The 27251-nt window shown below is 48.8% G+C and overlaps 1 protein-coding gene across 6 annotated transcripts in view; it reads left to right on the top strand.

The window, feature by feature from the left end:
- EVC2 (EvC ciliary complex subunit 2) overlaps positions 1–27251 on the top strand; it is a 117632-nt gene that overhangs the window by 68093 nt on the left and 22288 nt on the right. For 3 of the 6 annotated variants that reach the window (XM_059165517.1, XM_059165488.1, XM_059165538.1), the window contains exons 11-16: positions 104–343; positions 2454–2629; positions 5172–5331; positions 6318–6772; positions 13774–13978; positions 16297–16419. In XM_059165517.1, coding sequence (XP_059021500.1) covers positions 104–343; positions 2454–2629; positions 5172–5331; positions 6318–6772; positions 13774–13978; positions 16297–16419 — 1359 coding nt within the window. The remainder of the gene's footprint in view (positions 1–103; positions 344–2453; positions 2630–5171; positions 5332–6317; positions 6773–13773; positions 13979–16296; positions 16420–27251) is intronic. The other 3 variants (XM_059165507.1, XM_059165527.1, XM_059165497.1) reach the window with 3 other exon arrangements.

Here is a 27251-nt window from a genome sequence, read left to right as displayed (position 1 = left end):
TGGTGTGTGCCTGTGTGCATGTGTGTGCTTGCATATTGCCTGGGTGTGCCCGTGCGTGCCTGTGGGTGTGTCATCTCTCACCTGCTGCCCCCTCTGCCCACAGTCTGCTGTGGAGTGTAACGGCCTCCTGAGGACCCTTCACAGCCTGGAACAGGTGCACCTGAGGAGATCGCTGGCTCTGCAGCAGGAGGAGGACTTTGCCAAGGCTCACCGGCAGCTGGCAGTTTTCCAAAGGAATGAACTGCACAATATCTTCTTTACCCAGATAAAAAGTGCTATTTTCCAAGGGGAACTAAAGCCAGAGGCAGCTAGAATGCTCCTGCAGGATTATGCCAACATACAGGTAAGGCTTCAGGTCAGGCTCGTGGCGATGGGAGTGTGACTTCCCATAACCATGCCGGTGATTTCTCCTCTCCCGGACTCTGTCCTGCAGATGAGTTTCCAATAAATGGGGCCATTAATAACTTGAAGCCCAGGCCTGGGACTCAGGCTGACTTGGATTTGATTTCCAGTTCCACCGGCCATCAGCTCTGTGACTTTAGGCAAACGGCCTGACTTTCCTGAGCCCCAGGTTCATCACATGTAAAATGGAATAATAGAGCTAATGCTCGGAAAGCCTGCGCTTAGCACAATATACATTGAATCCATATGTTAGTGGAAAACACATAAATATACATATGCCTCTGCATGTGTGTGTGTGTGTGTTTGTGTAGACCCGGGCCTTGCAGTCCATGTCTGCAGATGCCTGGGGGCCTCTGTGTGTGTTCTTCTGTGTCAGTCTGAGTGTGAATATTATTAATCCAAATGGAATTAATTACTAAACGGTCACAAAAATAGTTGACTCAAGGCCATCATCATTGTTGGGGATTTCTCAGGCCCTTGTGGAGTATTTTACATACACATGTACACCTCTAGTGTGAAATCACTGGTGTGCGGTCCAGTAGCAGATCTCGCGTCCCCCTGGGGTGAGGGTGGTGAGGAGCAGGGCTGTGCCAGAGGAGATCGAGTGACCATCCCCAAAAGTCTCCCGAAAGTGAGTCTTGCGGGATGAGGGAGCCTCTCTTGGGGGGCACGGAGCATGGAGAGAACGAGCCAGCCTCTCCATTTTGCTCTAGGTTTTTCCTGCTCTAACCTCAGTGAGAGTAACTAGAGCAAGAATTCTATTCTCAGGTGGGCATCCAGACCCCAAGGCATCATGTGGGTCTTGATGGATTTTGCCGTCATTTTTCTCCTCGTGATGGCCAGTGGTTGATTCTCAACCCTGGGACATTCGAGCTTGAATGTGTGATTGTCAGTCATAACGGAGTCAAGAAGGAGACACCCACGGGTGATAATGGTAGCAGGACACAGGCGTCTTTGTCCCCAGCTGCTGGGGTATTGGAAGACAGCAGCTCTGCTTCTCCTTATGAGCACAAGCCAGCGGTTCCTGTGGATCTGGTTTTGTGGAGAATAAGAATATTACCTCTGTATTCCCGTTATATGAATTCTGCTGCCAGCGAGTCAGGGAGATACCAGTATTCAGCCACATCTGACCGACCATTCTGTTTTTCACTGTCTGGACAGTGCACATTCCCAGGCATCAAGAACTGGAGATCCCACATCTTTGGTTAGAGAGGAGACTGTCTGTGGCATCATACATATCTTGCTGAACAGAGCATTGATCTTTTTGGTGGCCCACTGCAGGGAGACCATTTCCACAGATGGGAAAAGACAGCAGAGCCATTCAGGGTGATGATAGTCCACTTGGGCTAATGTTTTAATTACTACTGGTCTGATTGCCACACCACTGATCATAGCTGCATTTTGGAGCAGCCTACTATGATGCTAGAGCACAGGTGCTGGAATTAGATTACTGAGTTAGAATCCCTGCTTCACCACCTACCAGGAGTACGATGCAGACTCAGTTTCCTCATCTGTGAAATGGGGATAATAGTACTCTCTCTCTACATTAAGTTAAATAAGGCATGAAACACTCTGAGCCCAGTGCAGGGCCCAGAGAAGACTCCCCAGTGTAAGGTAGATTATCTCTGTCTTGTGTTTGGGGTTCATTATCTTGATTTCCATCTCCACCACGAGTGTGGAAGTTCTGGGGGTCAGGGCTGATGGCTGATATATCCCAGAACATAGCACCCGTGTCGGTGCTGGGTTTTGAGAACCCCGTGGGCGAAGGCTGAGTGACTGGGTGAGCTTTGCATCCCCTTTCCTAGGGCAGTAACGTTGTTTTGACAAGTCCTAACTCTGGGTCTAGAAAGCACTTTTCCAAGCTCTCATTCCTTATTAATAGGTCATTTTCTTCTAAGCCTTTGTTAAGAATGGTGCATTTTAAGGTGTTAATCCCCATGCTTCTATGCCTGTGTGTTTTCTTCGGGAAGGAAAGGTAATACTTGATGTCTAGAAAGAACAGTCTCTAAATTTTAATCAGGCATATTTTCTTGATTTTTTTTTTTAAACAGGAAAAATTAGAAGAGCTAATGGATTTTCTCCAGGCCAGTAAGAGATACCATCTAAGTAAGAGATTTGGCCACAGGGAGTACTTGGTTCAGAACATGCAGTCGTCAGAGACCCGTGTACAGGGCCTTCTGAGTGCTGCTGATGCTCAGCTCAACCTGTTCATCCAGAAACATGAGCGGTAAGACTCAACAGCCATCCCAGAGGATGCACAGGAAAGGCCTTGCCCTGCTGTTCTCCTTAGAGACCCCCCAAGCCGCTCGGTCAGCAAATGCACTGACGGCTCCTAACTTACTCCTTGAGAATTCTCTAGGCGTAAGAATCTTTTGCGCAGTAGAATTTCTAAGACCTTTATGATAACTGGGACAGCCATGTGGTGAACCTTCCTTGTGCCCTTCATTCAGCCTCAGTGGCCAACCCTGATGTCACTCTATAGCTCTACCCAGAGTCATCTTTTTTTTTTTTTTTTTAAGTATTTTATTTATTTATTTGACAAAGAGAGCGAGAGAGCACAAGCAGGGGGAGCAGCAGAGAGAGGGAGAAGCGGGCTCCCCACTCAGCAGGGCTCGATCCCAAGACCCTGAGATCGTGACCTGAGTTCAAGGCACCAATTGAGCCACCCACATGCCCCCCCACACCTGGAGTCATTTTAAAGGAAATCCCCTACATTTCTCTAAGAAATCGGTGGAGGAGGCTTATGTCTGCTCAGTGGTGGGAGGGTCCTCTTCCCCTTGAGCACAGACACTCTGCCAGCTCTTGTATTCACCTTGGCAGTGAAGTCCAAATGCACAGATGCTTGTTGTATGTTGTTCCCGATTTTTCTCTGCAGGCCCCGGGGAACCATGCGGTCAATGGTCATGCAGGCTCAGAGCAAGGCAGCCTCGGCCCCTCTCTGACCTTTGTTCCCAGCTGGTCTTTGGGATGCTTACTTGCAAACAATGACTTTTATTCTCTTTGGTTATGGGAAGCTCTAAAATAAATAGAGGCATGCCTATGAAGTCAGCTTTCCCAGACCACTCTGTGGTTTTAGGAATTGGTTCTGTCACCTTGGTGATTTTATTAGGACTCTGTGGCTCTCTCGCTCAGTTTAATGAGGATTCTGTAAGGTGCGGTGTACTTGAACGCTCGCTACCTGAAGATGCTAATGAATTTGTCACTGCCGTTGCCTTGACACTCGTGATTAATTTTCACTCAAGTGAAAGAAACAGTTCCTGGCCTTGAACCAAAGCACCTGACAGCTGGTTGTACCATTGGGAACAGTTGGCAGGGAGGTGTATTTTACCTCTGATTTTTAAGTTCTATTTTAAAAATTTGGCACAGGGACATCTGGGGGGCTGTGTGGCTCAGTCGGCTAAGCATCCCACTCTTGGTTTCTGCTGGGATCATGATCTCAGGGTCATGAGATCAAGCCCCATGCCAGGCTCTTTACTCTGCCCGGTCTGCTTAAGATTCTCACACTTTGCCTCTCCCTTTCTCTCTGCTCCTCTACCCACTCATGTGCTGTCTCTGTCTGTCTCTTCTCTCTCAAATAAATAAAATATTTTAAAAATATAAAAAAGTTTAAAGTTGGCACAGACTTAGATTTCTTTTTCTTTCTTTCTTTCTTTTTTTTTTTTAAAGATTTTATTTATTTATTTGACAGAGAGAGAGTGATCATAAGTAGGCAGAGAGGCAGGCAGAGAGAGGGGGGGAAGCAGGCTCCCTGCTAAGCAGAGAGCCCGATGTGGGGCTCGATCCCAGGACCCTGAGATCAGGACCTGAGCTGAAGGCAGAGGCTCAACCTACTGAGCCATCCAGGTGCCCCCAGACTTACATTTCTTAAGTATGTATCCATCATTCATTCAGTTACCTATTCATTCCTTCAAGAAGCTTCCATAGATATCTACCCTATGCCAAGCAGGAGACCCAGCCCAGTGAAGCAGATAGACCGGGAATAGTCTTGGTGATAGTGATAGTAACACTATCTGTGTCTGAGTCACTCAGGCTTCTCCAGAAGAACAAGCAGTGAGATAGATATGAGGGCTTGGTGCACATAACTACAGAGGCTGAGGACTTTTACCACCTGCTCTGTGCCAGCTGGAGACTCTGGAATGCTCTCGAAAGCCAGTGGCGTAGTTCAGTCTGAGTCCAGAGGCCTGAGAACCAGGGGATCCCTGTCCGAGGACAGGAGAAAGTGAGAGGAGGTGTCCAGCCAGAAGCCCTGAAGCAGGAGAAGGGGGCAGTTTCCTCCTTCCTCCACCTTTTGTTCTATTCAGTCCTTTACTGGATTCGCTTGTGCCCCCTCAACATTGGGGAGGGCGGTCCCACAATTTGAGTGCTAATCTCTCCTGGAATCGCCCTCCCAGATGCCTCTGTGCTCAGTGTTTAATGTGGGTGCCCTGTGGCTAGCCAGGTTAGTGTGAAGAATTAACCCTACAGGATATTCCCAACATTTACCTCTTGGACTTTACTGTTACAGTCCCATCACCCCCAATTCCACCGCCCAGTTTCTGCCCGAACAGGTGATTTCTGACATAGAGCTTTCTGGGCAAGTCTCTAGGGATGCCAGCCTTGTCCTTCCTGTATTCTGGGACTGTCTCAGCTGCCTGTTCTGCTGCTCCTCCTTCCGGGTAAAGACTTTCCGTGATCAGCCCAAACGAAGACGGAGAGGAACATGCAGCCACCGCAGCAGTCGGGCCAAGGCTGGGTGTGGAGGGTGTGTCATCCTCCTGCGTCTCTCCTAGAGCGGGGTATCTGGATGAAGAGCAGACGGAGGCGCTGCTGGGGCGCGCTCAGACCGAAGTCTTTTCCATCAGACAGAAGCTGGACAATGACTTAAAGCAGGAGAAAAAGAAGCTGCACCAAAAACTGATCCTGAAGAGAAGACGAGAGATGCTCCAAAAGGTATGTGAGCAGTAACATCTGTGGGGCTCAAGGCCACATTTCTCTGACGGTCAGAGCTGACCGTGTTTGGCCACCTGGACCATCCCATGTCCTTCCAACCCAGGACAGAGACAGTCTGCAAGTGCTCTGTGAAATAAAAGCACGACAGACATCTTTGTTATGCTCGCCTGCGTTTCCTCATCCCCCGTGGCACCTTCACACCTGTGGCTCTCTCTCGGGGGATCTTCTGACCTGGGCTCGCCTTCCTGAAAGTCCTCCCCTGACCTCCTCGTTTCACTTGTGTGTCACAGATCTCACGGTGTTTATTTTCCCCTATAAGCTCACAGGTCCTCTGCTCCCGGAATACGAATTAGCAGCAGACGTTCACAGACGTGAGCTCTGACCCCCGGGCGTGCCTCTGAGAACCACATACGTGTTAAACAACTCACTGAATCCCCCCAGCTACTCTGTGAGGTAGCTCAGCCCCATTTTACAGATGAGGATGTGGAGGCACAGAGTTCTAGACCTTCATGTTGGGCCCCTTAGTGTGTACTCAGAGGAGCCAGGCTGGGAACCCAAGTGGTCTGTTCTTGGACTTTACCTGCTCAACAAGTACGGGTCCAATACATGTTCAACAGATGGAGTTCTCGCTCTATTTAGGGTTATCTTCCTTTCTTTTAGAGAGCATGTGAGCAGAGGGGGAGGGGCAGAGTGCAGGAGAGAGAATCCCAAGCCGACTCCCCAGGCTGAGTGCAGAGCCCCATGTGGGGCTTGATCTCATGACCCTGAGATCATGAGCTGAAACCAGGAGTCCGACACTGAACTTACTAAGCCACCCAGGCGCCCCTATTTCGGGTTCCTTTCTTAAGGACAGCTTTCTGAGTGTGTGATGGCTGGGAGAAGGCTGTCTCCATCCCATGCTTCCCGTGCGGGTCTCCACGCGTTTCCCAGAGGGCTGTACACACCCAGCCTGTCCCCGCTTAATTTTCTCCTTGAAACCCCTGCAGCACAAGGAGCAGCGGAAGGAGCAGCTGTCGCTCGGGGAGGCCCTGCGAGCTGCGGAGGATGCCGGCCAGTACCTGGGCCGGTGGGGGAGCCTGCTGGCGGAGCAGGGCACGGCGCTGGAGACGCTGCAGGAGCGCCTGGACCAGGCCGCCCTGGAGGAGCTCAGGGCCCTGACGCTATCGCTGTCCGAGAAGGCCACCGAGGAGCTGCGGCGCCTGCAGACCTCGGGGATGACCCAGGAGCTGCTCAAACGTGGCGTGCCCTGGCTCTTCCTGCAGCAGATCCTGGAGGAACACAGCCGGGAGCTGGCCTCCCGGGCCCAGCAGCTCGAGGGTGAAGAGAGGGACAGGGACCAGGAGGGCGTCCAGAGCGTGAGGCAGAGACTGAAGGACGACGCACTGGAGGCGTCAACCGAGGAGCAGGCAGAGCTGAGACGCTGGGAGCACCTGATCTTCATGTGAGTTCCTCCATTTCTTGCTCCGCCCCCAGGGAAGGCGGGGCCTGCGGGGGTTGTAGGGACGGCCGGCCCTGCCCTCAGGAGGCTCACCGCAGGTCCTTGCTCACCTGAACTCGCAGCACCAGGGAGAGGGCCACCCCGGCGCGCAGTGTGAGCAGCCAAGGCTGGTGGGAGGCAGGCTGTGTAGCAAGAAGTGGGTGAGGTGCCTCGGGTTCCCATGGGAGGTCGTGACGGGAGCGGGGGTGGGGGGGCAGCTGGAACCTACCACTCCTGCATAAGCAGGAACTGCAGTGGGTCCCCCTTGCTCGAAAGCTCATTTGATAGAGGGTCCTTATCCCAGGGAGCGGACTGGAGAACAAAACTAGCGGGGGCGGGGGGCATTCCGAGCCTGCTCGGTTTCACCGCATGTCAACGTCGTGTGATACTGGGCCCTCGTTTGAGGCCTTACCCTCACCATTTCTGCACTGACCCCTTCCTTCCTTCACCGATTCGGTGCTTGGGCTATTTGCTTCATTCTTAACTGGAGAACTGAGTAATGACATCACTTCTGAGTAGGAGTAGGAGGTGAGGCTGCAGCTGGCCAACTCTCCAGGTGATACTAGGAAACGTTGGATATATGGCACAGCTACTGTTTTTAAAGACACGGGGACACCATGAGAGTCATGAGTACCAGCTGAAGTCGGAGGGGCCAGAGCCCCACGGCCCTTCCCTCCTGACAGTAGTTACCAGCTCTCCATGCAGACTGAGATCCACGTGGCCCAAATGGGACACATTTCCTGGTGTAGCAGGGACCCACGAAGCTTTTGGCAGTTGGTTGAGGCTGGCCCATCAGATTGGAAACTGAAGGAGTTCCAACAAGGCTGGTATGGAGCCGTCAGTCGGAGCGAGATGTGGCCAGTGTCGACCTGAAAACCTAGATTTAAATCCCAGCACCACCATCTGCTGTCTGAGTGTAGGAGAGTTACTTAACCTCCTTTGCCTCATCTGTCTTGCCTTAAACAATAATACTACATCATTTAGGGTGCTTCCAGCAGCACATAATATTATCAGGTTGGTAAAAGATGAAGAAATTATTTTATAAGGAGGAGTCAAGTGGTAAATTCTTCCCATCTTGATTCAGTGGCTCAATGATTCCATCAAGGACCGAGTTCTGTTGGTTTTTCTGCTCCACTATCCTCAGTGTGCCCCTCTGGTCTTTGGGGTCATCCCTTCATGGCTTCAGGATGGCTGCTGTGGCTTCAGGTGTCACACTCATCATCTCTTTTTAACATCTGAGCAATCACTCCTTCTGATACCACTGGTCAGGACTGCCCAGGGCATAGGCCCATGCTGAAACCATTCAGCAGGAAGGAGAATGCAGTGACCATGACTGTCAGAGACCAGAAGGCTGTCAACTTTTTAAATGAAGAGCAGGTAAGTGTAGTCACTGAGGACTACCTGATTTCTGTTGCAACTACCCATCTTGCCATGGTAGCAAGAAAGCAGCCACAGACAGTCTATGAACTAAGGAACTTGACTGCATGCTAATAAAACTTTATGAACAAAAACTGACCAGGGGAGCTGGACTTGGTCCACCAGGCCAACATTTGTCAGGTCCTGCCTTAGACCAGTTGTGGCTTCCTCCCTAGGGCTGTGAGGGGTGTTCCCATCCCCAATGTCGTTAGAGGGCAGCCTCTCTAAACAAACAAGGTGCAAGGAAGTGGCTCTGGGTTAGGCCATCAGCCATGTCTAACAAGATGCCACCTTCATGGCATCAAGGAGGAAGTGCCTGAGTTCATAGATTTACATCTTTTAACACGACCCATGATCTGCATTTGGTGGTTAGTAATTAGCAGCTGCTACCCTTGTCACCATCATTCCTGTGCTGGGAGGACTCTGATGATCAGGAGAAAAGACACCTAAAGAGGTAGATCAGGACAGGCAAGCATAGGCAGGTAAGGGTTCTGGGCACACTGAAGGGTCCAGGTCTCTGTCAGTCTTCGCGGGAGGACTGACCTGGCACTGGGAGCCAGAGATGAGCGGCCATGGGCCACTGGTGCTCTGCTGAGGGTGGAGCAAGACCCAGTGGGGAGCAGCTTGATAGGAGGTCCTGGTCCATATCTGGGTGTGAAGTGGGGAGACCAGTGTGACTGCTGTGAAGGAACAGAGTTAAAAGCCATCACCAGCAGTGCAGGGGCCCTAACCCATAACCACTCTCTTCTCAGCCTGTTTATTTAGAGCAACGAAGTCACTGTTTCCTTGCAAAGATGTGGTTGTACCCATTTGGCAATGACAGAGAGCGGCTTCTCCCTTTCCCTACAGACCTCCCAATCAACATTCTTGAAAGTTGCTTTTCCTTTCAACAAACCAACAAGCCAACCCAGCATTTTAAGCAAACAGACAGACCCAAACAACCTGTTCAAGCAAAGAAGCAAACAAAGCCCGAGCCCATTTAGTATCTTTTCCTGGGTGTAGATGTTTCACAACTTTAGCTGAACCTTTGGCACAACGTAATTCTGAATCCAGAGCCCTGCTTGTTGGACCTGGTTGCAGGGACAGGAGCGTGCAGGGGATGTTGTGGGGCAGGGGTGGGGATGAGGGCGGGAGAAGCAGAATGAGTCCTTTCCTGCATATCTGCTCAGCAGGTCTGTCTCCCCTCTCTGCCGGGCCAGCGTGTGGTATGCTGGGTGTCGGTGGTCCCTCCCACCTGCTCCCATGGATGGCCACGAGAACAAGAGCATCTTCCCGCCATGCCCATCCTTCCTTGGCAATAGCCTTTGTGGGGACAGGATCTGCCTGGCTCCGACCATTTCTTCTCTTCTCCTGCAGAGTCCTCTTCCCTGGCACTGACCTGGCCACCAGGGAGAAGAGGTCCCTGGGTATTTGCAGAGACAGAGTGCCATCTCTGGGCTCCTCTTCTTCTCTGTCTTTGGGTTCTGTCCCTGTTTACTTCCCAGGCTTTGTTAATGTTGGTTTTCTTGAGCGCACAAGACGCTGTCTTCTCTCCAAGCCCGTAAAAATTAGATCCTTAAACACGTCTTCTTATTCCTGTGAGTCGTTCTCCGCAGTAATGATTCAGCTCAACCCCCATCCCACCCACATCTCTTTACGCGCTCCAGCCAGCTTTGGACTCTTCGAAGAGTCTGCGTTAGACTCAACATTCCCATTGCCGGATGGTCATTTTCAGCCACTTCATTTGGATCCATTTTGCGGAGAGTGTTACCCGAGCTGCCGCTGATTTAGTCATTTCCCGGGAAAAGAGAATTCTCACTTTGCTATCAGAAAAGTCTTTATGATTTTTCTCGGGGTTAAAGAGGGTCAAGGAACAATGCCCGCCACGAGCGTCTGCTCGTCTGCTTTGCTTGTTTAAGATTCCAAAAGGTTGCAGCCTTTATTTCTGAGGAATCGTTCCTCACAATCGTTTTGAAACACATTTTTAGAAGCTTTGCGATTTCGGGCAGGTTGGAGTTGCTCTAAACCTGGTTGAGTAAGGTAGGAATCAATAAGGTCGCATGTTTTTTGTCAGGAAAAATGTGTCTTTGAGACGTCTTTCCTGACCTCCTGCCTGGATCTTAAAGACCCTGCCCGGCTCCTGTGTTTCTACAAGTCTTACCTGGGTGCCGACAGAACAGAGGACTAAGACCAGACCACGCAGGACCGATCGGCTTGAGGATGGGCTGGAATAATGAATGGCTCGCCTCTTTCAGAGCTGCTTTCACTTTGGAGTCCACACACCTGCAAACACACGCAGGGCAAAGTTTCTCGGAAAGGTCAAGGACAAAGGAGAAGCTGCCATTGCTTGGGGCTATTTTTAAAAAGTTGGTGCACCCGTGGGGCGCCAGGGTGGCTCAGCCTTTGCCTTTGGCTCTGGTCATGATCCCAGGGTCCTGGGATTGAGCCCGGCATCAGGCTATCTGCTCAGCAGGGATCCTGCTTCCCTTCCTCTCTCTGCCTATTTGTGATCTGTGTCTGTCAAATAAATAAATAAAATCTTAAAAAAAAAAAAAAAAAAAAAAGGTGGTGCACCCTCTCTTGGTGAGAAAACCAAGATGGGGTGTTGAATCATGGGCCTAGGCTTCAGACTGTCTCAAGCTGAGGACCCATGTCAGCTGGAAGGTCCTATTCTGTTTCCAGGGAAGGACATTCTAGCTGCACTGCAGTCCAGCTCTCCTTCCTTGAGATCCGGGCATGGCAGGGCTGGCCGTGGCCTCCCACAGTCCTGCGGGTACATCCACAGGGCACATTGGACCCAGCCACTACTGTCTGGACCTTGCCAAAATACCAAACATATCTGGGTTTTTCTACAGAGGATAGCTGTCCAGCGAAGGAGTTAACAGCCAGTGCATTGACCAAAGCAGGAAGGAGAGGTGTGAGCCTTGCCGGAAAGGAAGACTGGGAGCATTCTTCAGTCTCCTTATCTGTAAACGGAGGACCTAGCTCCTGGAAGGATTAGCAGTGGTGTAGGTAAATATATTGTCTCCTGGGGCTGCAAAGTACCCCACGCTGGGAGACTTCCAAGGACGGGAGAGTATTCTCTTGCTGCTTTATAGGCCTGAAGTCTGAAATCAAGGGGTCAGCAGGGTGTCACCAGGCTCCCTCCGAAGACCCTGGGACAGACTCTGTTCCTTGCCCCTCTGTTAGCTTCTGGGGCTGCCATAGTCCTTGGCATCTTTTGGTTTGCTTCCTCACTCCAGTCCGTACCTCTGTGGTCCCGAGCCCCTTTCCCTGGGCCCAGGTCTTTCTGCTTACAAGGACACCAGTCATGTTGGGTGAGTGCCCCATTCCCCTCCATTATGAGGTCATCTTACTTTTGTATCAGCAAAGACTCTGTTTCCAAATAAGATCACAATCCCAGGTCCTAGGGGTTAGGATTTGACATCTTTTGCAGGGACACAGGTCAGCCTTTAGCAATAAATCACTCAGTGTATTCCCAGTGCAGAATGGGTTTCCTCTGGGTGATGGCTGTTGGTCATGATCCTTGAACACCCAGGGCAAGGGCCCCCTTGCCCCTTGTCTTCCTGAACTGAACTGGGCATCTCTCCTGTAGGCCATGTAGTGTGATGGTCACCGGGCTCAGCAGATGATGCTTTGTTTTCATGTCTGTTTCCTCTTTTACTTTTTTTTTTAAGCGAAAGGCTCTGTCCCAGATCAGGAAGGCTGGGAGGTCTGTTGCCTGCCTGTGGGCACCCTCACAGCCCTGCCTCATCCGGCTGTAACTTCACTCAGGCATGGGGGTGTGTCCTTCACAGCGTATCTTAGGGGCTCAAGAGACTCCTATGAAAGAAATGCATGAATAAAGACGTGAAGTGTTTCACTCAGCAAAATCTTCTCCAGTCCCATCCATGTTGAGACAAAAGTTGGGTATTCATCTTTTCTGATGGCTGAGTAATATTCCATCATATATATGAACCACATATTTATCCACTCATCTCTCGAAGGGCATCTCGGCTTTTTTCACATGTGGAAGCTGTGGTCATTGCTGCTATGAACATTGGGGTACAGGTGGCCCTTCTTTTCACTACATCTGTATCTTTGGGATAAATACCCAGTAGTGCAATTGCAGGGTCATAGGGAAGCTCTATTTTTAATTTCTTGAGGAATCTCCACACTGTTTTCCAAAGTGGCTGCACCAACTTGCATTCCCACTGATGAAGTCCCAGAACCTAAGTCAGGTTCGGTGGGGTGAGGAGGTTCGGAGCCGACGACTAAAGAAAGAATTCTTAAGACGTCGTTGGTGCAAAATGGTGGTTTATTAAAGCACAGGGACAGAACCCGTGGGCAGGAAGAGCTGCTGCCCCGGGTTGTGAGGGTAGGCATGTTATATACCCCACGGTTGGGGGGAGGTGGTGAAGGGATGGGAGGTTTCAACAGAGTTCTCACATGTCAGGGAGGGCCTACAAGGTGCCGGGGGCAGGCCTTGCCCTTATGGCCTGATCAATGTCGTCTTTAGGTCAGGCATTAACATCAAGATAGTTGGGAGAATCTTGGTGGGGTATTATGATCTGGCTATCATTTACATTCCCTTCTACCTCAGTCTCCTCCAGTTTATGGTGGGAGGGAGACATTAGGGCTTCAGGAACTGAGAGTTATTTGCCTCTGGAAATTTGTGCTATTGATAAGGTAACCTCCCTGTTTAGGTCTCTAGGACATTTGTAGAGCAAGGGAGATTCCTGTTCTGCAGGACTGCGATCCCTGCAAGTGAACTATTTATCGTTTTATGGCAGTCAGGGGTGCCTGAGGAATGCTACACATATGGAGGGGAGCGGGTGAAGAGGGGGTGCAAGGCGCCAGCTTTTGCTTTGTCCTTAGCCAGCCTCCTGCTCCCTTATCACCACCAACAGTGTAAGAGGGTCCCCCTTTCTCCACAACCTCTCCAACATATTGCTTGGAGCACTGGGTGTGGTGCATAAACAATGAATCTTGGAACACTGGAAAAATAAAATTAAATTTAAAAAATTAAAATTAAAATTAATTAAAAAAAAAATAAAGACATGATAGGTTCTCCAGTCATGGATTTAATGAGTAGAGTTCGCTCTTTGAATTTCTAGCTTCTCCTTCCCTAGCACTACCCCCTCGCCCATTTCCATTATCTATCTATCTACCTATAAAAGGTTTTATTTCTTTGAGAGTGTGAGAGAGCACAAGCACTGGGAAGGGCAGAAGGAGAGTGAGAGGCAGGCTCCCCACTGAGCAGGGAGCCTGATGTGGGGCTCAATCCCAGGACCCTAAGATCATGACCTGGACTAAAGGCAGACACCGAACTGACTGAGCAACCTAGGCTTCCCTTTTTTAATCTATTTTTAAAATGTTTTTTAATTTAAATTCAATTTACTTAACACAGTGTATTATCAGTTTCAGGGTAGAATTTAATGATTCATCAGTTGCCTACGACACCCAGTGCTCATTGCATCACATGCCCCCTTAATGCCCAACCCCCAGTTATCCCAGCTGCCCGCCCCCCAGCAACCCCCAGAGCTAAGAGTCTTTTATGGTTTGCCTCCCTCTCTATCTTGCTTTTCCAGGAAGCTCTGCTCCTCGGCCTTCTCCCTGTCTGAAGATGAGCTGCTCAGGCTGAGGCAGGAAGTTCATGGCTGCTTTGCTCAGATGGACAGGAGCTTGGCTCTGCCCAAGATCCGGGCCCGTGCCCTGCTGCAGCAGTTCCAGACTGCCTGGCGAGAAGCAGAGTTCCGGAGGCTGGACCAGGCTCTGGCTGCCCCCGAGCTGCAGGTAGGAGGCACGCCCCAGCTGCCCTTTGACTGTAGACATAGGCATCTCCCTGCCCCTGATTCAGGGGGCCTGGGCCCCGCCGCCCACCGTGGGATCCCCTCTCCTCTGCTCTGTATCAGCATCCAGCTACTCCTGGAACTGCCAAGCTTGTCCTAACCTTTAGGTGCCCATTGCAGACCCCCTGCCTGGGCCCTCAGCTGCTCACGGCTCCATCTGCATCCTCTTCTGGGCCTGACCCTGGGTAGATGGGTGCCCCCTGGGCTGAGAGGTTTCTTTCTCTCCTGCTCCCTCAGCCACGCCCAGTGACTGAGTCCTGGCCCCTTCTGTAAGTGGCGCAAGGAGGATGCTCGCCTCAACTCAAGGGAGACAGGAAAAGGGAGCCTCTCACACCGGGTCTTGTATCATCATGATGGACAGCTGCCTTTTTTGATCACCTATTATGTACCTCAAAGGCAGACCAGTCTTGTGCCATGTTTGCTCCTGAGGCCCCCCATGGAGCAGCCAAGGTTGGACTTAACTGAGACCCCCGCCCTGTGTGGCCCTCCTGACCTGGTTCCTGAGCTCCCCACAGGCAGCTCTGAGCTGCTCTCTCAGGAAACCCTGTACACCCCAACCCCATCTCTGGCTCTGCTTCTGGGGAACACGACCTAAGACGAGGCTTTTCTTCTAATGGGAACGTGCTGCCCCCGGAACATCAGGGGCCAGCTTTGTGGTCTGTCCTCGTCTCCGTTCCACTTAACCCTGCAGAGGTCCACTCTGAGCACCCGTCCAGAAGACCCCCAGCCCCCAGGCATTCATCACGTGGCTGTGGTCCATGTCTTCATGTAGTCGATCACTGAAATGTCCTGGTTTCTCAGCCTGCTCACTGTCTGTGTCCCCACTGCAGACAAGCCCCCTGACCCATTTGCCGCTCCATCCACAGTACCTGGAAAGTACCGGGCACACAGTACGTGTGCAGTGCACGGGCCTGAGCCGGCCAATATATGAGAGATGTCGGGCTTCCCCGGAGGGGTATTATGTTGGAACTCAAAGCCATTCAGTTTTGGTGAGCTCATGCACGTTCACGGCAGGGCCAGGACCTGGGTTTTTGTGTTCATTTCCTGGAAGAGAAACCCACCAGCCCAGGAAAAATGAACTGATGGAGGCAGACGGGGTGTGGCGGAACCGGGCTCAAGGATGGTATTTTCTGACTTGAAACCCACTGCTTAGCCTTTGGGGGAAGAAAAAAATTTAGACATATCCTTATTGAATAAAGAACAGCACAATGCAAAAACAACTTAGAAGCTTTTATGTTCTTTCATGTTAAAAAAAAAAAAAGTTTTTTTCTATTTCTGTTCCTAGAAGAATGCAGGATTTATAAGACGATGGTAATTAGAGAGTAAGGGACAAAGTAGCAAAGGTTTTTGTTTGTTTGTTTGTTTGTTTTAAGTTTCGGAACAATGAATAAACATATTTCCTTAGAAGTGAAGCAAGGTGTGCTTCCCCTGCTTTGGAGCTGACTGGATCAGATGGCCAATCCTGGCAGCGATTAACTTCCTGATTCTGAAGTTGTTTAGGGGCTCGGTTTGGAAATAGAGTTAGCCTGCCGCGAGTGTGAGCTATGCTTGCCTAATACCCTGCAGAAGAGGGGTGCCTGGGTGGCTCAGTCAGTTAAACGTCTGCCTTTGGCTCAGGTCATTATCCCAGGGTCCTGGGAGCGAGTTCGGCATTGGGCTCCCCGCTCAGTGGGGAGCCTGCTTCTCCCTCTCCCTCTGCCCCGCCCCTGCTCATGCCTGCACGTGTGCACACACTCTCTCTCACATTAAAAACAAACAAACAAACAAAAAACCCCACCCTGCAGGAGAAATGCACTGATGTGCTGGCAGGGGCTGGTGTCTGTGATATGCTGAGCCTGGCTCCCTTCCCGAGGACTGACCTGCGAAAGCAGAGGTGCAGGTGGTGGTGGAGTCCGCTGGTGCCAGCCGGGAGAGCCGCTCCTCCCAGCTTCACCAGGACAGGGACCTGTTGGGTCGCGTCCCCTGCTCAGAAAGGCTGACAGGTGGAGGTCCCATGGCTGGGAAAAAGAGGTGCCGGGGTGGCTGTGCTGTCTAATGGCAAAGCTGTAGCACTGCCAGTGGCCGTCCTTCTGCTCCCTTTGCGGCCTGAAGGCCTATGAGCTGAGCTTGCTCAGGCAAGTGTCCATCTTTCCCCCTCTGTCCACCCAAAGACAACTGGGCAGCCCTGGGGGCCACGGGAGCCCCTCCCAGCTCTGGGAGACATGGGGCTGCACAGACCTGCCGGGGATCACTTTCCCGTCCGTGCTCTCTCGCCCCCTCCAGCAGCAGTCCAAGGCGAGAAAGCCGCGCTCCAAAAGCAGAAGCAAGATAGACCTTTTGAGGAAGTGCATTGAAGACAAAATTCAGCTCTTCGAAGAACAGGCCCCTGAAGACCTGGTTGAAAAGGTCAGTCCTTTCGCTTTATCTGTTCTCATTGCCCACACAGGGCTGATGTCACCCCAGTCCCAGGGCACACAGAGTCCGCCTGTGGGGGAGGGGTGTGTGCGCATCTCTGTCAGCACCGTGTTGTTCAGCGTCTCCTGCAGCTGGGACTCCCCACCCTGTGCCCCTCAGGCCTCTCCGGAGTCCTGTCTGCAGCCTCCTCCTGCACTTACCCACTCGCTGTCTGGATCATCCTGCAGGCTCCAAAGTGCTGCTGCCTCCGCAGACGTGGGGTCCCCACCTCGGTGCCCGACCCTGCGCTGAGGCGTGCACACGTGCTGTACTTGACGTTCCCGCATGCACGGCGCACGAGCCCGAAGTGCCGTCCGTGTTCTTCCTTCTCCTTGGATGGCCCTTGCTACCTTCCCTTACCTGGATAAATGAATCTTGTCCTTGGCAGTTTGGAGGTCCTCAAGTGTCCCCTCTCCCAAGAAGCCCACCTGGACCACCCAGTTCTTCCCGCTCGTTCCTCTGCTACGCTGTCCTTCCTTATCCTAACACGCCCCACACTGCGCATTCACCACACTGGGATTCTGAGCAGGCAGCAGTGTCCCAGGCATGGTGTGGAGCAACTCTGGGTGACAGCGGTGACAGGCCTGGCCCCGCTCTCATGGGGTGCACATTCTGGCTAGGGGAGATGGACAGAAAGCACTCCTCAACAGTGGTCAGTGCCTTTGGGAAATGAACGAGATGATGTGACAGTCATGGGATGGGGTTGAGATGAGGAACACAGATTGTAGGCTGCAGGGTCAGGTCAGGTCTCTCTGAAGGGGTGACACCGTGTTACCGCTGTCTGAGTGCCTGCTGTGTCCCCCAGCGCTCAGCAGAGGGGTGGTTCCCCAGAGGAATGTGCTCCCTGCACAGACGTATCAAGCCATCTTTCAGAGCTGCCATCTTGTTTCTACCTCCTGTCCCTGTTCTCGCTTTTGTGTATTTCTCAGAACACAAAAGCATCATGTGGCCAGGAGCCCTAGAGCCTGTGCAGGGCAAGGTCCAGGCCACAATGTCTCTGAATACAAGTAGCGCCCCCTCCCATCTGTGTTCCATGTAAAACTGAGAAGGAAGATGGGGACAAGGCAGGTAAAGGTGAACACATCCTTTTTCTCAAGACTACCACCAAAGATAGAAAGTAGTGTGAGAGCCAGATGGGCTCGCTGATCAGCCCCAGGATGAAACACTCAACCACCTGATCACAGCCTTCCCTGGGGCTCCTGGGGGTGGCCTTCCTGGAGGAGAGAAGCAGAAGCGCATATCTAAGCAGAGTTGGGCCTGGCTGGCTCTGGGTGTTGTGGTCCAGGTTCACCAAGGGGCAGCAGAGGAGAGAGGGGCCCCCAGCTGCAGAGGAAGTAGCCCTCTGGGGGTTGGGTGGGGTATTCCCTCCCACACCTGCTGGTTTGTAAGCCAAACCCCTCGACTCTAGGTGGAATGTTGCTGAAGAAGAAAAGGTTGGGATTTGGGTTGGTGGAGAGAAAGGGTGGCCTGAGCCATGGCCAAGGACACAGTGTAGGCTCAGGGGGAGCCCAGAGAATCAGCAGCCCCATGAAAAGGCTGCTTTGCTGGAGTGCAGGGCTTCCCGATGGAGGAACAGCAGACCATCATAGAAGGATCTCTCATGCCAGGCTGAGAAGGCTAGCTGAATCCTACTGGGCCCATCCACTGAGGAGAGGGACAAGGTGAATGACCATGGGACTGTGAATGGTGACAGGTGACATCCTGTCCCGACAGTTCCCTGAGCCAGACTCAGCAGCCTGCTCTGCCCTGACCTCACCTCTGTTGTTCCTCTGGGAAGCATGCATTTGTCCCAGGCACAAGCTGGACCCCTCATGTGGACAGGAGGCCAGCCCTCTGCCTGGCTCTGGAGGACGCACTGGCATCGACAGGGCCATGTACATGTCATTGTCCTGTGCACTGATTTAAGAATTCGACTCCCCTCCTAAGGTGTAACAGCGCTTTATGGAGAACAGTGCTCAGTTACTTTGTTGGCTTTCGAGTGCCTGTGATTGCAGGTGCTTTGCTCAGTACTTCCTATCCACATCTGTATTAACTTATGTGTGAGAGAGATACGCCAGGCAGTGGTGGCTCCAGGGCCTGAACCGAAAGCTTTCTGTCTGCTCCCCGCCGGCAGGCTGCCTCTGCGTCGAATGGCCCGGTCGGGATTGCCGGGGAATATTCTCACAGCGTGTGGGTCTCCTGTAGCCGTGCAGTGTGGGACAAACATGCGTTGGCTCCCGCATCAGTGAGGGTTGTGACAGTGATAGCCCACTAGTGACAGGGGTTTTGTGATGACCAGACAGGAAGGCGCTTTTTAGCTTTCAGTGGCTACAGTGCTAGTTTTGCTCAATGATGGAACAGCTTGGTGGGTTTGCGCCAGAACCCAGAGAAAGGCAGACAAGCGGCATTTGCCAGCTGTAACAATTTAATGACAGGCCATCCTCACAGTCGGCTGTCTCACTGTGGCAAGTGCCAATAGAATACGCACTCTTGGCTCAACGGCTTTGATGCTCCTCCCAAAATTGATCGATTGCGTTGTCTTAGCATTTGAGCCACAATCGTTTAGACTTTTCATTTGCAGGGTAATTGTAGAAGGAAATGACAAGCCCTGGGTTGGCATGCCAGCGGCTGAGAGTGGTGTGATCGTGTTCCAGGCTGGGGAAGTTCCTCGGGGCTCGTGTAGCTGGAGAGAGGGACCGGGTCAGAGAGCCACTGCACAGCCTCAGTGTGGCTGGCTGTATGGTTCCCCGAAGGGACGTTGGTTTCAGTACTGGGGCTGCCAAGCATGCTGGAGGCACCTTATTTCCTTACAAGAATCTGCAACAGTGATCCCTGGAACCCTCCACCCTGGTTGATCTTTGCCTTTTCTGGACTCTGCCATCTGAAGAGGTTGGGAGAATTGCCCAAGGTCACACCATCAGTATTCACTAGAGCTGGGGATGGAGGGCACATCTGCCTCCATCGACTATGCCCTTCTGTGACAAAGGAAAGGCTCAGCCTCCCAAGGTGGCTCTCCTGTGCCTTTTCCATGTCCTCTCGCGTTTCTTTGGCTTCTTCCCTTGCCCTTCTTGTCCTGCTCCTATCCTTTGGTCTCCTTCTACTTTGTCCTTTAGGGAAGGTTTCTTGGATAGCCTTCTCTGGGCCAGCCCCTGGTCTCGGTGTCTGCTGTTGAGATGTTCACAGCTTCAGATGGGTGACCACTTTGAGCATCAGCCACTTGGAGGTTTGCCTCCTGCTTTCAGATAGAAAATCCACTTGGCTGATTTGAGCTCCACATTGCATGAGTGGCTGTGTGACTGATTCGGGGAGACAGAAAGACAAGGGCACAGAAAGACAAGGGCAGGCTTCCTCCCTGACTTCTTTTTCCAAATAACTGAGAGGCTAATGGAGTGAGGAGTCTGCTCTGGTCCCTGGCAGCTGCCTGAGGGGTTGGGGTGTGCCTGGGACACTCAGCCAGGGACAGCCCAGCTGTCTGATGGGCTCACTGTAAGCTCACAGATGCATCATTTTAAACCTACATGAGTCTGGAGGGCATATACATTTTAGAATAAGTTATTCAAGTTCATAATTAAATTTCTGTTGTGATTGCATGAAATTTACAGGTTAATTTGACAATTGTCATCCCATCCTCCAAAAGGTGGAATTTTTTTTTTTTTTTTTTTTTTTTTTTTTTGGAACAGTTGTTTCTATAAGTAGGGTGACCATAGATCTCAGTTTGTTTGGGTTGGTCCCAGCAACATTTCCTCCTTTTGCCTCTCAACTTGATGATAAACCATATGGTCCCCTTATACATAAGGTGTTTCTTTGTGATGATTCCTAGATATATTACAGGTTTGCATGCGGTTGTGAATGGTAGCCTATTTTCAATTATATTCTTGAGTTACTCAATTGTGGTGTAAAGAAGTGTTACTAACTTTTATTTATGTCTTTCCAGACTGCTTTATTCTGTGTCTGGAGCCAGACATCTGGGTCCAAGTCCTAGCTATGCCTCTTGCCAAATGTGTGACCTTGAACTTCTTAACTGTTCTGTGCCCTGGTGTCCTCATTCTTCAAGTGTGGGCCTGCCTTTTAGTGTTGTGAGGATTCTTCTGCTGGTTCTGCTGATTTTCTGCATGGTCAGTCATCCTGTCCACAAATAATTGCAATTTTGTCCCCTCTATTCCTAGCCACTACCTCATTTCTTTTTCTTATGCTTCCATGTCCTTATCTGCTGGTTCCATCATCTCTCTTATTTCTGCTGATGGATTGTCCTGTGGATTGTGGATCCTATTTTCCAGCTTCTTTGTGTGCATGGTAATTTTTGATCGGATGCTAGGCATTGTAGGTTTTACATGCTGGGTCCCAGGTTTTATTGTGTTTTCTTTAATCGTGTTGAAGTTTTGACATGTAGTTAAGATGTTTGGGATTAGTTTTACCCTTTCAGGACATGCTTTTAAGTTTTGTTAGGTGAGATCGAGAGCTACCTTTAATTGAGGGCTAATGTATCCCTATTCTGAGGACTGTGCTTGTGTGCTTTTTTCACTCTGGCTCATGGGAACACTAGCTCTTTCCAGTTCTGTGTGAACTCTGGTATTCTCTCTGCCTGTGATTTTTGGTGTTTCATTTCCTGGTCTGGTGTAGTTTTGTTTTGTTTTGTTTTGTTTTTTTCCTTATTCAAGCATGTGCAGCACTTAGCCAAAGACTTGAGGACACCCCTCTAGGTCTTTGGAGTTCTCTCTCTCTTTCTCTTTCTCTCTCTCTCTCTCTCTCTCTCTGCAGCAACTTCCTCTTTGGGACTGTGCTCCACAAATTCTAGACATAGTGGCCTCCCAAACTCTATTTTTTTTCCCCTTAATGTGGTGTACTTTCTGGGCTTCCCATGGGTCCACATCCAAGCAGCAAGCTGGGGTGGCTATAGGGTCCCCTTGTCTATTTCCTTCTTGGGTCACCCATTCCTGTGCTGCCTCTTGTCCAGTATCTGGAAACTTTTGCACCATGTACCACTGTACCTGGGTTTTGGTGGTGGGAGAGTAAATCTGCTCCCAGTTCTTCCATCATGGCCAGAAGTAGAAATTTTTGACCTATCCCTTTGACATTGATTTTGAAGTTTAACCTGTCCTTTTAAAAAATTTTTTCAGTTACTCCTTTCTAATTTTGTTCTGTTTTAGAGAATAAATTATATATGATAATGATGTTTGGGAATTTATTGTGGCTTACCTGTGGTTTTATACCAGTTCTGTTTTGAAAGATATTTGATTTGTCCTCAGAAAGTTTGTTTTCTGTTAGGTATGGAGAAGAGAGGCCTCAGAGGCAGGTAGGAGCTAGAGCATGGGAGACTTGGAGGTAGACAAAGGAGCTCAGCCTTTGAGGCAAAATTGGTAAGATTTAGGCACTTTTCAGAGAATTTTGGGGGTGATATATTCATTTTTAGTTCTGTAAGGAGGTCTGTATTGGCCAGTCTTCTTTTCCTGACCTTTGCTCTCTTTGGCTGTAGGGGATGTGGGTTTTGTCTTAGTCTGCTGAGATAGAAGCTAAGGTTGTAGACCCCACTCTCCACTAAGAAATGGCTTGATTTCTATGAACTGAAGGGCCCTGCGGCCAGACACCTCAACAAGACAAAGCATCCAATGCAGGCTTTGTGGCCAGAGATGACCTGCAAGGGTCAGTCATGTCAATCCCACTACCCTCTCCTAGAGGGCACCCAAGGAGGGCTTCTTAGAAGCAGGTACCTGATTGATGAAGGGACATTCTGGCTTCTTCCCTGACCTCCAGGTGACTCTCACCAGCTTGGGAGACTTGATCAGATTTCTAGGACTGGAGGGCTGCGGCTCAAAATGGTGCCTGGCCAAGGTCAATGCCTTGACCAGGGCTGGGAATGTACCTCTTCCTCCTGCTCCAATGCCTAGGCCAATCCACAAAGCAGAGTAAATCCATGGTACACATTATGGGGCCAATTTTTTTTATTTTTCAACTAGTAGAAATAGTTCTATCTGTCTGTCTGTCTACATGTGCTATTTCTCTCTCTCTCTCTCACCTGTCTCTGCTTTTTACCTCGTACTAAAACTTGAAGACCTTCCATATTAGTACTTAAGAGTTTCCTGGTGGCTTTTTATAGCAGCATGACATCTCATAACATGTGTGACCCTTAAATGATGTAGCCAGCCCTCAACTAATAGACATTTAGGTTCTTTTCAATCCCTTGATATCTCACACCAAACTTGGATCCTCTTCATAGATCCTACTTCACTCTGTAGTGACACAGGTGGTGCAGTAGCAACTACTTCTATTTCACAGATGAGGATATTGAGACTCAGAAAGGTGGAGAGGCTTGTCCAAGGTCACATTGCTAGCAGGTGGGAGAGTGGAGCCTCTTGAAGCCCATCCCTGTGTCACATTAGCAGATCTGAGTTGATGGATCCAGAAATGAAGGGAATGCTTCAGCTAATTCTTTGATATGCTCTGCTGCTGTTTTTGCACACAGTGTATATAAATTTCTCATAAATATTCTTTAGGAACAGTTAAATATGAATGCGAAAATGACACGATTGTATTACCAGCTGACTGGTCATTTCTGATGTTATTTTAATGATGTTGTCCTCTTTCCAGGTGGCATGTCTGCCACTATACCCCTTCACCCATTCATTATTTATTCACTATTTCCAGGTTTCATGACACGCCGTGCGTACACAGTTCATTAGCGTTCCCTTCATTCGGGAGTGGAACTCCCGCACTGCAATCGACCGTGCATGCTATTGTGTTCCTGCAGCTGCCGCAGCAATTATGCAAAGGTGGCTGGCACTTCTGTCAGGAACAGCTCTCCAAATTTCAGAAGTGACTAGAGTTTAAGCATGAGAATAATGTGCTCATTTTCTGATGACCTGACAGGAGAGAATACTGATGGCACAGGTTCTTCTAAAGATTAGAGGAGAAAGTGCATTGATAGGGAAGGTATTTTAGGAAGCGGAGAGAAAAATCTCTCCATCCACAAAAGCCAGATGCTTTTGCCTCTGTTTTAGCCAGTGTCTGTCAAAGTCATCTCCTGAAGCATTGTTTTAAGGGAAGTTTCATAGTTTCCCATCATTCCCAGACAGAATCCAGGTTCCTGAGTGTGGCATTCAGGGTCTCACTATTAATCTTCATCTTAGCTTTCTAATCTGTCCTACTTCTACCTTTCATACACCAAAAGGTTACCACAGTTCTCTTTTAATTTAATGGTTTGAATGTAGTAACTTCTTTTTTATATTGTCCGTTTTTAAAAGGTTACTCTTCATTTTTATAAAACTTGGGCATGTGTTCTTTTAGAATCAAATAATTCTACAAGGTTTGTGCTAAAAAAAAGGAGCAACTTCCTATAAAAAACCACATATATATGTATATATATACATTTTCAAATCCTCAGAGGTAATGATTTCTAATTTTTTAGCTAGATATTTTGGCACTTACCTCCATATTTCCAAATAACATGCTTTCTTGCTATTTCTTAATGTCTTTACTTTGGGTATTATCTAGTCATGTTTCTTTATGGAAATAAGATTCAGCTATCTTTCTTCTTTCAACCTGCAACACATATGAGCCTTTTCTGTTTTCCTCAGTATATAAAATGTGTATCTCAGATTTCTATTTAGATGTTATTTACATATGAGCCATATAAAACGGAGATTCATTTTTCTTTTCTGTGTAACTTTTCGTTTTTCCTGGAGTTAATGCTGCCTTTTTGGTTCCTTTTTTGGTCACTTTTCTATGTACTTATCATTAATTCAATACATGTTTTGAGAGTTGACCAAATATCCTCTCAGGACCACCACATAAGTCATGCCTTTTATTAATTTCATCATCTTTAGGACATCTCTCTCTGTACATCTGCTGTGCCTCAATTGGAACGTTGTACTTTATACCTTATATGCAGCTGCCATCTTGGCGTTATGCTATGAAATACCTTCATCCTTCTCTTTCTTGATTTGTTCCTTGTTTTAATGAAACGCATCTTATGTTATTTCCTTAAGAAAGGGCATGTTGGAGATTTAATATTTTGAAATTTTGTAAGACTGAAAATGTTTTCATTCTGCTCCTATTGTTGATAGGTAGTTTTATCAATTTTGGAATTTCAGAAAATTTTCTGGAGTTTCATTGATTATGAACTCCTCTAATCTCTGTTTCTAGATCACTAATTAATCAGATATTGGACCTCTTATCTGCTAGTTTTCATTTTTTTCTTTTTTTCTCATTATTTTCCTTCTTTTTTTGTTTTGTTTTGTTTTTCTTTCTGGGGAATATCCTAAGTTTTACCTTACAAACCTTTAATTGAATTTTTCATTTATGTTTTATTTACTAATTTAAGAAGAGCTTCTTTTCCTCTCTGAAAGCTCTCTTCTTAAGGAAATGATATTCTTTTAATTTTTAAGGCTACTACAACTTTTTGTATCCTGAGAACATTGTTTTTTGAAGAAAATTTTAACTTCTGCATATTTACTGTTACCTCTGTATCCATTAGAGGCTTTCCCCAGGTGTGATCATCCTTGGTCTGCCCGTATTTAAGAGTGAAGCACTCAAAAGCTCCTTGGAAGCTCTGATCCTATAAGCAGGGCCTGTGGACTGTGACCTTCACCCTGGTGTGACTGGGCTAGACCATTTACTTGGGGGAACCCCAGTGTTAGGATCTTTCTCTAAGGCTGGTCAGAGTCTCCAGAGAAGACCATTCTCCTGCCTACACGGTAAAGGCTTGTTTGAAGAACCAAACAGAGGAAGATAACTGAGATTTTAGTAGTCTGGATGTGAAGTTTCAATTGAGTCCTCTCAATTGATAACTGAGGAAGATAACTGAAATAACTGAAGATAACTGAGATTTTAGTAGTCTGGATGTGAAGTTTCAACTGAGTCCTCTGCTTTCTATATGGAGCTTGGTTTCTCCAAGTTCAGAGACTCTTCTGAAGATTAAATCTTCAGTTGTCACAGGGTGGAGTTTGGGGGACGAGAGTTCTGGAGGCTCCACCTCTCCTCTTGTTTAGCTTCAACTTTTACCCCCAACTTCCAATGGTGCCCGAGTTCTGTGATACTTTGCAGGATCCTACAGTACAAATTATGTTACTTCTTTGCCAACCTCATTTCTGGCTTAGAATTTAGTTTTGGGGGATCAGTTGAGTCCTTTGCTACTCAGTCATCCCCTTCCCAGCTTTCAAAATTTTGTGGCTACTGTCTCTTCTCTCATTTTTCCCACCTTTCCATTCTACCTTGAAGAAAACAGTAGATGCATGTTACAAATCTACCATCTTCTGCCAGGAAGCTCGGTTGTTAATATTTTTCTACATTGTGCATGTATTTCTTTTCAGAGAGAGAGTGTGAGAGCTGGGGTGGGGGGATGCAGAGGGAGAAGAAGACTCCCCACTTAGTGCAGAGCGCAACACGGGTCTCCATCCCAGGACCCTGAGATCATGACCTGGGCTGTAATCAAGAGTTGGACTCTTAACCTTACTGAGACACCCAGGCGTCCCATGCATGTGTTTTTATAATTAAAAGTGGAGAAACTTCTTTAAAGGAGGAAAGAAAATCCCCTGCATCCCAAGGGACTCAATTTAACTAATTATAATAATGATGATAAGAATAATATTAATGGCATAATATGGCAGTTACCATTTATTAGGGGCTCATTAGGTATCAGAACATATAATGGGCATTATCCCCTGTTCTTTTATTATCTCTTTTTCACAGACAAAATTGAGACTCAGAGAGGTTAAACAAACTGTTGAGGTCACATAACTAGTTAAATGGTAAGTTTATAAGTAAGAGATAGCAAATCAACCATAAACCAACCAAACAAAACTATACTGACAAGGTTAAGGCAGTACTCTTGATTTGTTTGAGATTTTGGCACTGTGATTATCTAGCTGATGGGGTGGGTTGTTGTGTCTTTCCCGTCTTAGAAATCAATTTTCCTTCTCTATATGTAAGCAGTACTAATGTTTATTTAGCAGTGTGGCATTTTATTTAGTAAGTATTAACACCCCTTTACTGAGTCTACTCCCTTCCTGATGCAAGATGGAGGAGAGAATTTTCAATTTTGAACACATCCTGCAAAGCATGGATGAAACTGATCTGGGTGTCCCAAGACCAGCCATTAGGATAAACGGGCACGCTCCTAGATAAAGAGCATTTCATCAGCCCGCCCCTTCAGCCTTTGATCGTGAGATTCTTGATGTGTGCACTCGCTCTCCACATGCGACTTGGCTAGCGACCTCCTGGCCACACTCCATGTTTTGCTCCCTTTTCTCCAAGGTGGGCATTATCTGACTGGTGGGATTAAAGAGGGCACTGGGCGTGTTCGGTGTGCTCCCTCAGCTCTCCTCCAAAGCCAGGGAGCCTGCAGGGGGCCCCCATTCTCTGTCCATCTTGGGCCGCACTCAGTGGCGGGGAGTGGGGTGTGTGTGTGTGTTCATCTGGACAGGCTCAACCCCGCGGGGGCCGCGTTCTCTAATGTAGATCTCATCACTGTTAAAGCTGACATTTGGCTTCTGCCTGGCTCACCTGTGCTTCTGTTTGTTCCCAAACCTGGGCAGGGAGGCTGTGGTGTCTTGAACTCCTTCAGTGCCAGTAATTTTCTGCTGGCTGACAGGGGTTGATTTTAATTTGCATTCAAAACACATCAAGAAACCTAGAAGAAACTACTCTTTTGAAATGCACCGGGAGGTGAGTCAGAGAGAGGAGTAAGGCAGTGGTTGGAACTTCCCATTTAAAAAGAAAAAGAGTATTTAGCAGCATATTATTTTGAAAATGAATTTTTATTACTGTAGATAGCTTGAATATTTAACGAAGTCTGTCACAGAAATGCAAAT

Source organism: Mustela lutreola, chromosome 1 (genome assembly GCF_030435805.1).
Source record: "Mustela lutreola isolate mMusLut2 chromosome 1, mMusLut2.pri, whole genome shotgun sequence".
NCBI classification, from domain to species: domain Eukaryota; kingdom Metazoa; phylum Chordata; class Mammalia; order Carnivora; family Mustelidae; genus Mustela; species Mustela lutreola.
Note: the sequence above shows the minus strand (reverse complement) of the source record. Positions and strands in the feature narration are given on the sequence as shown.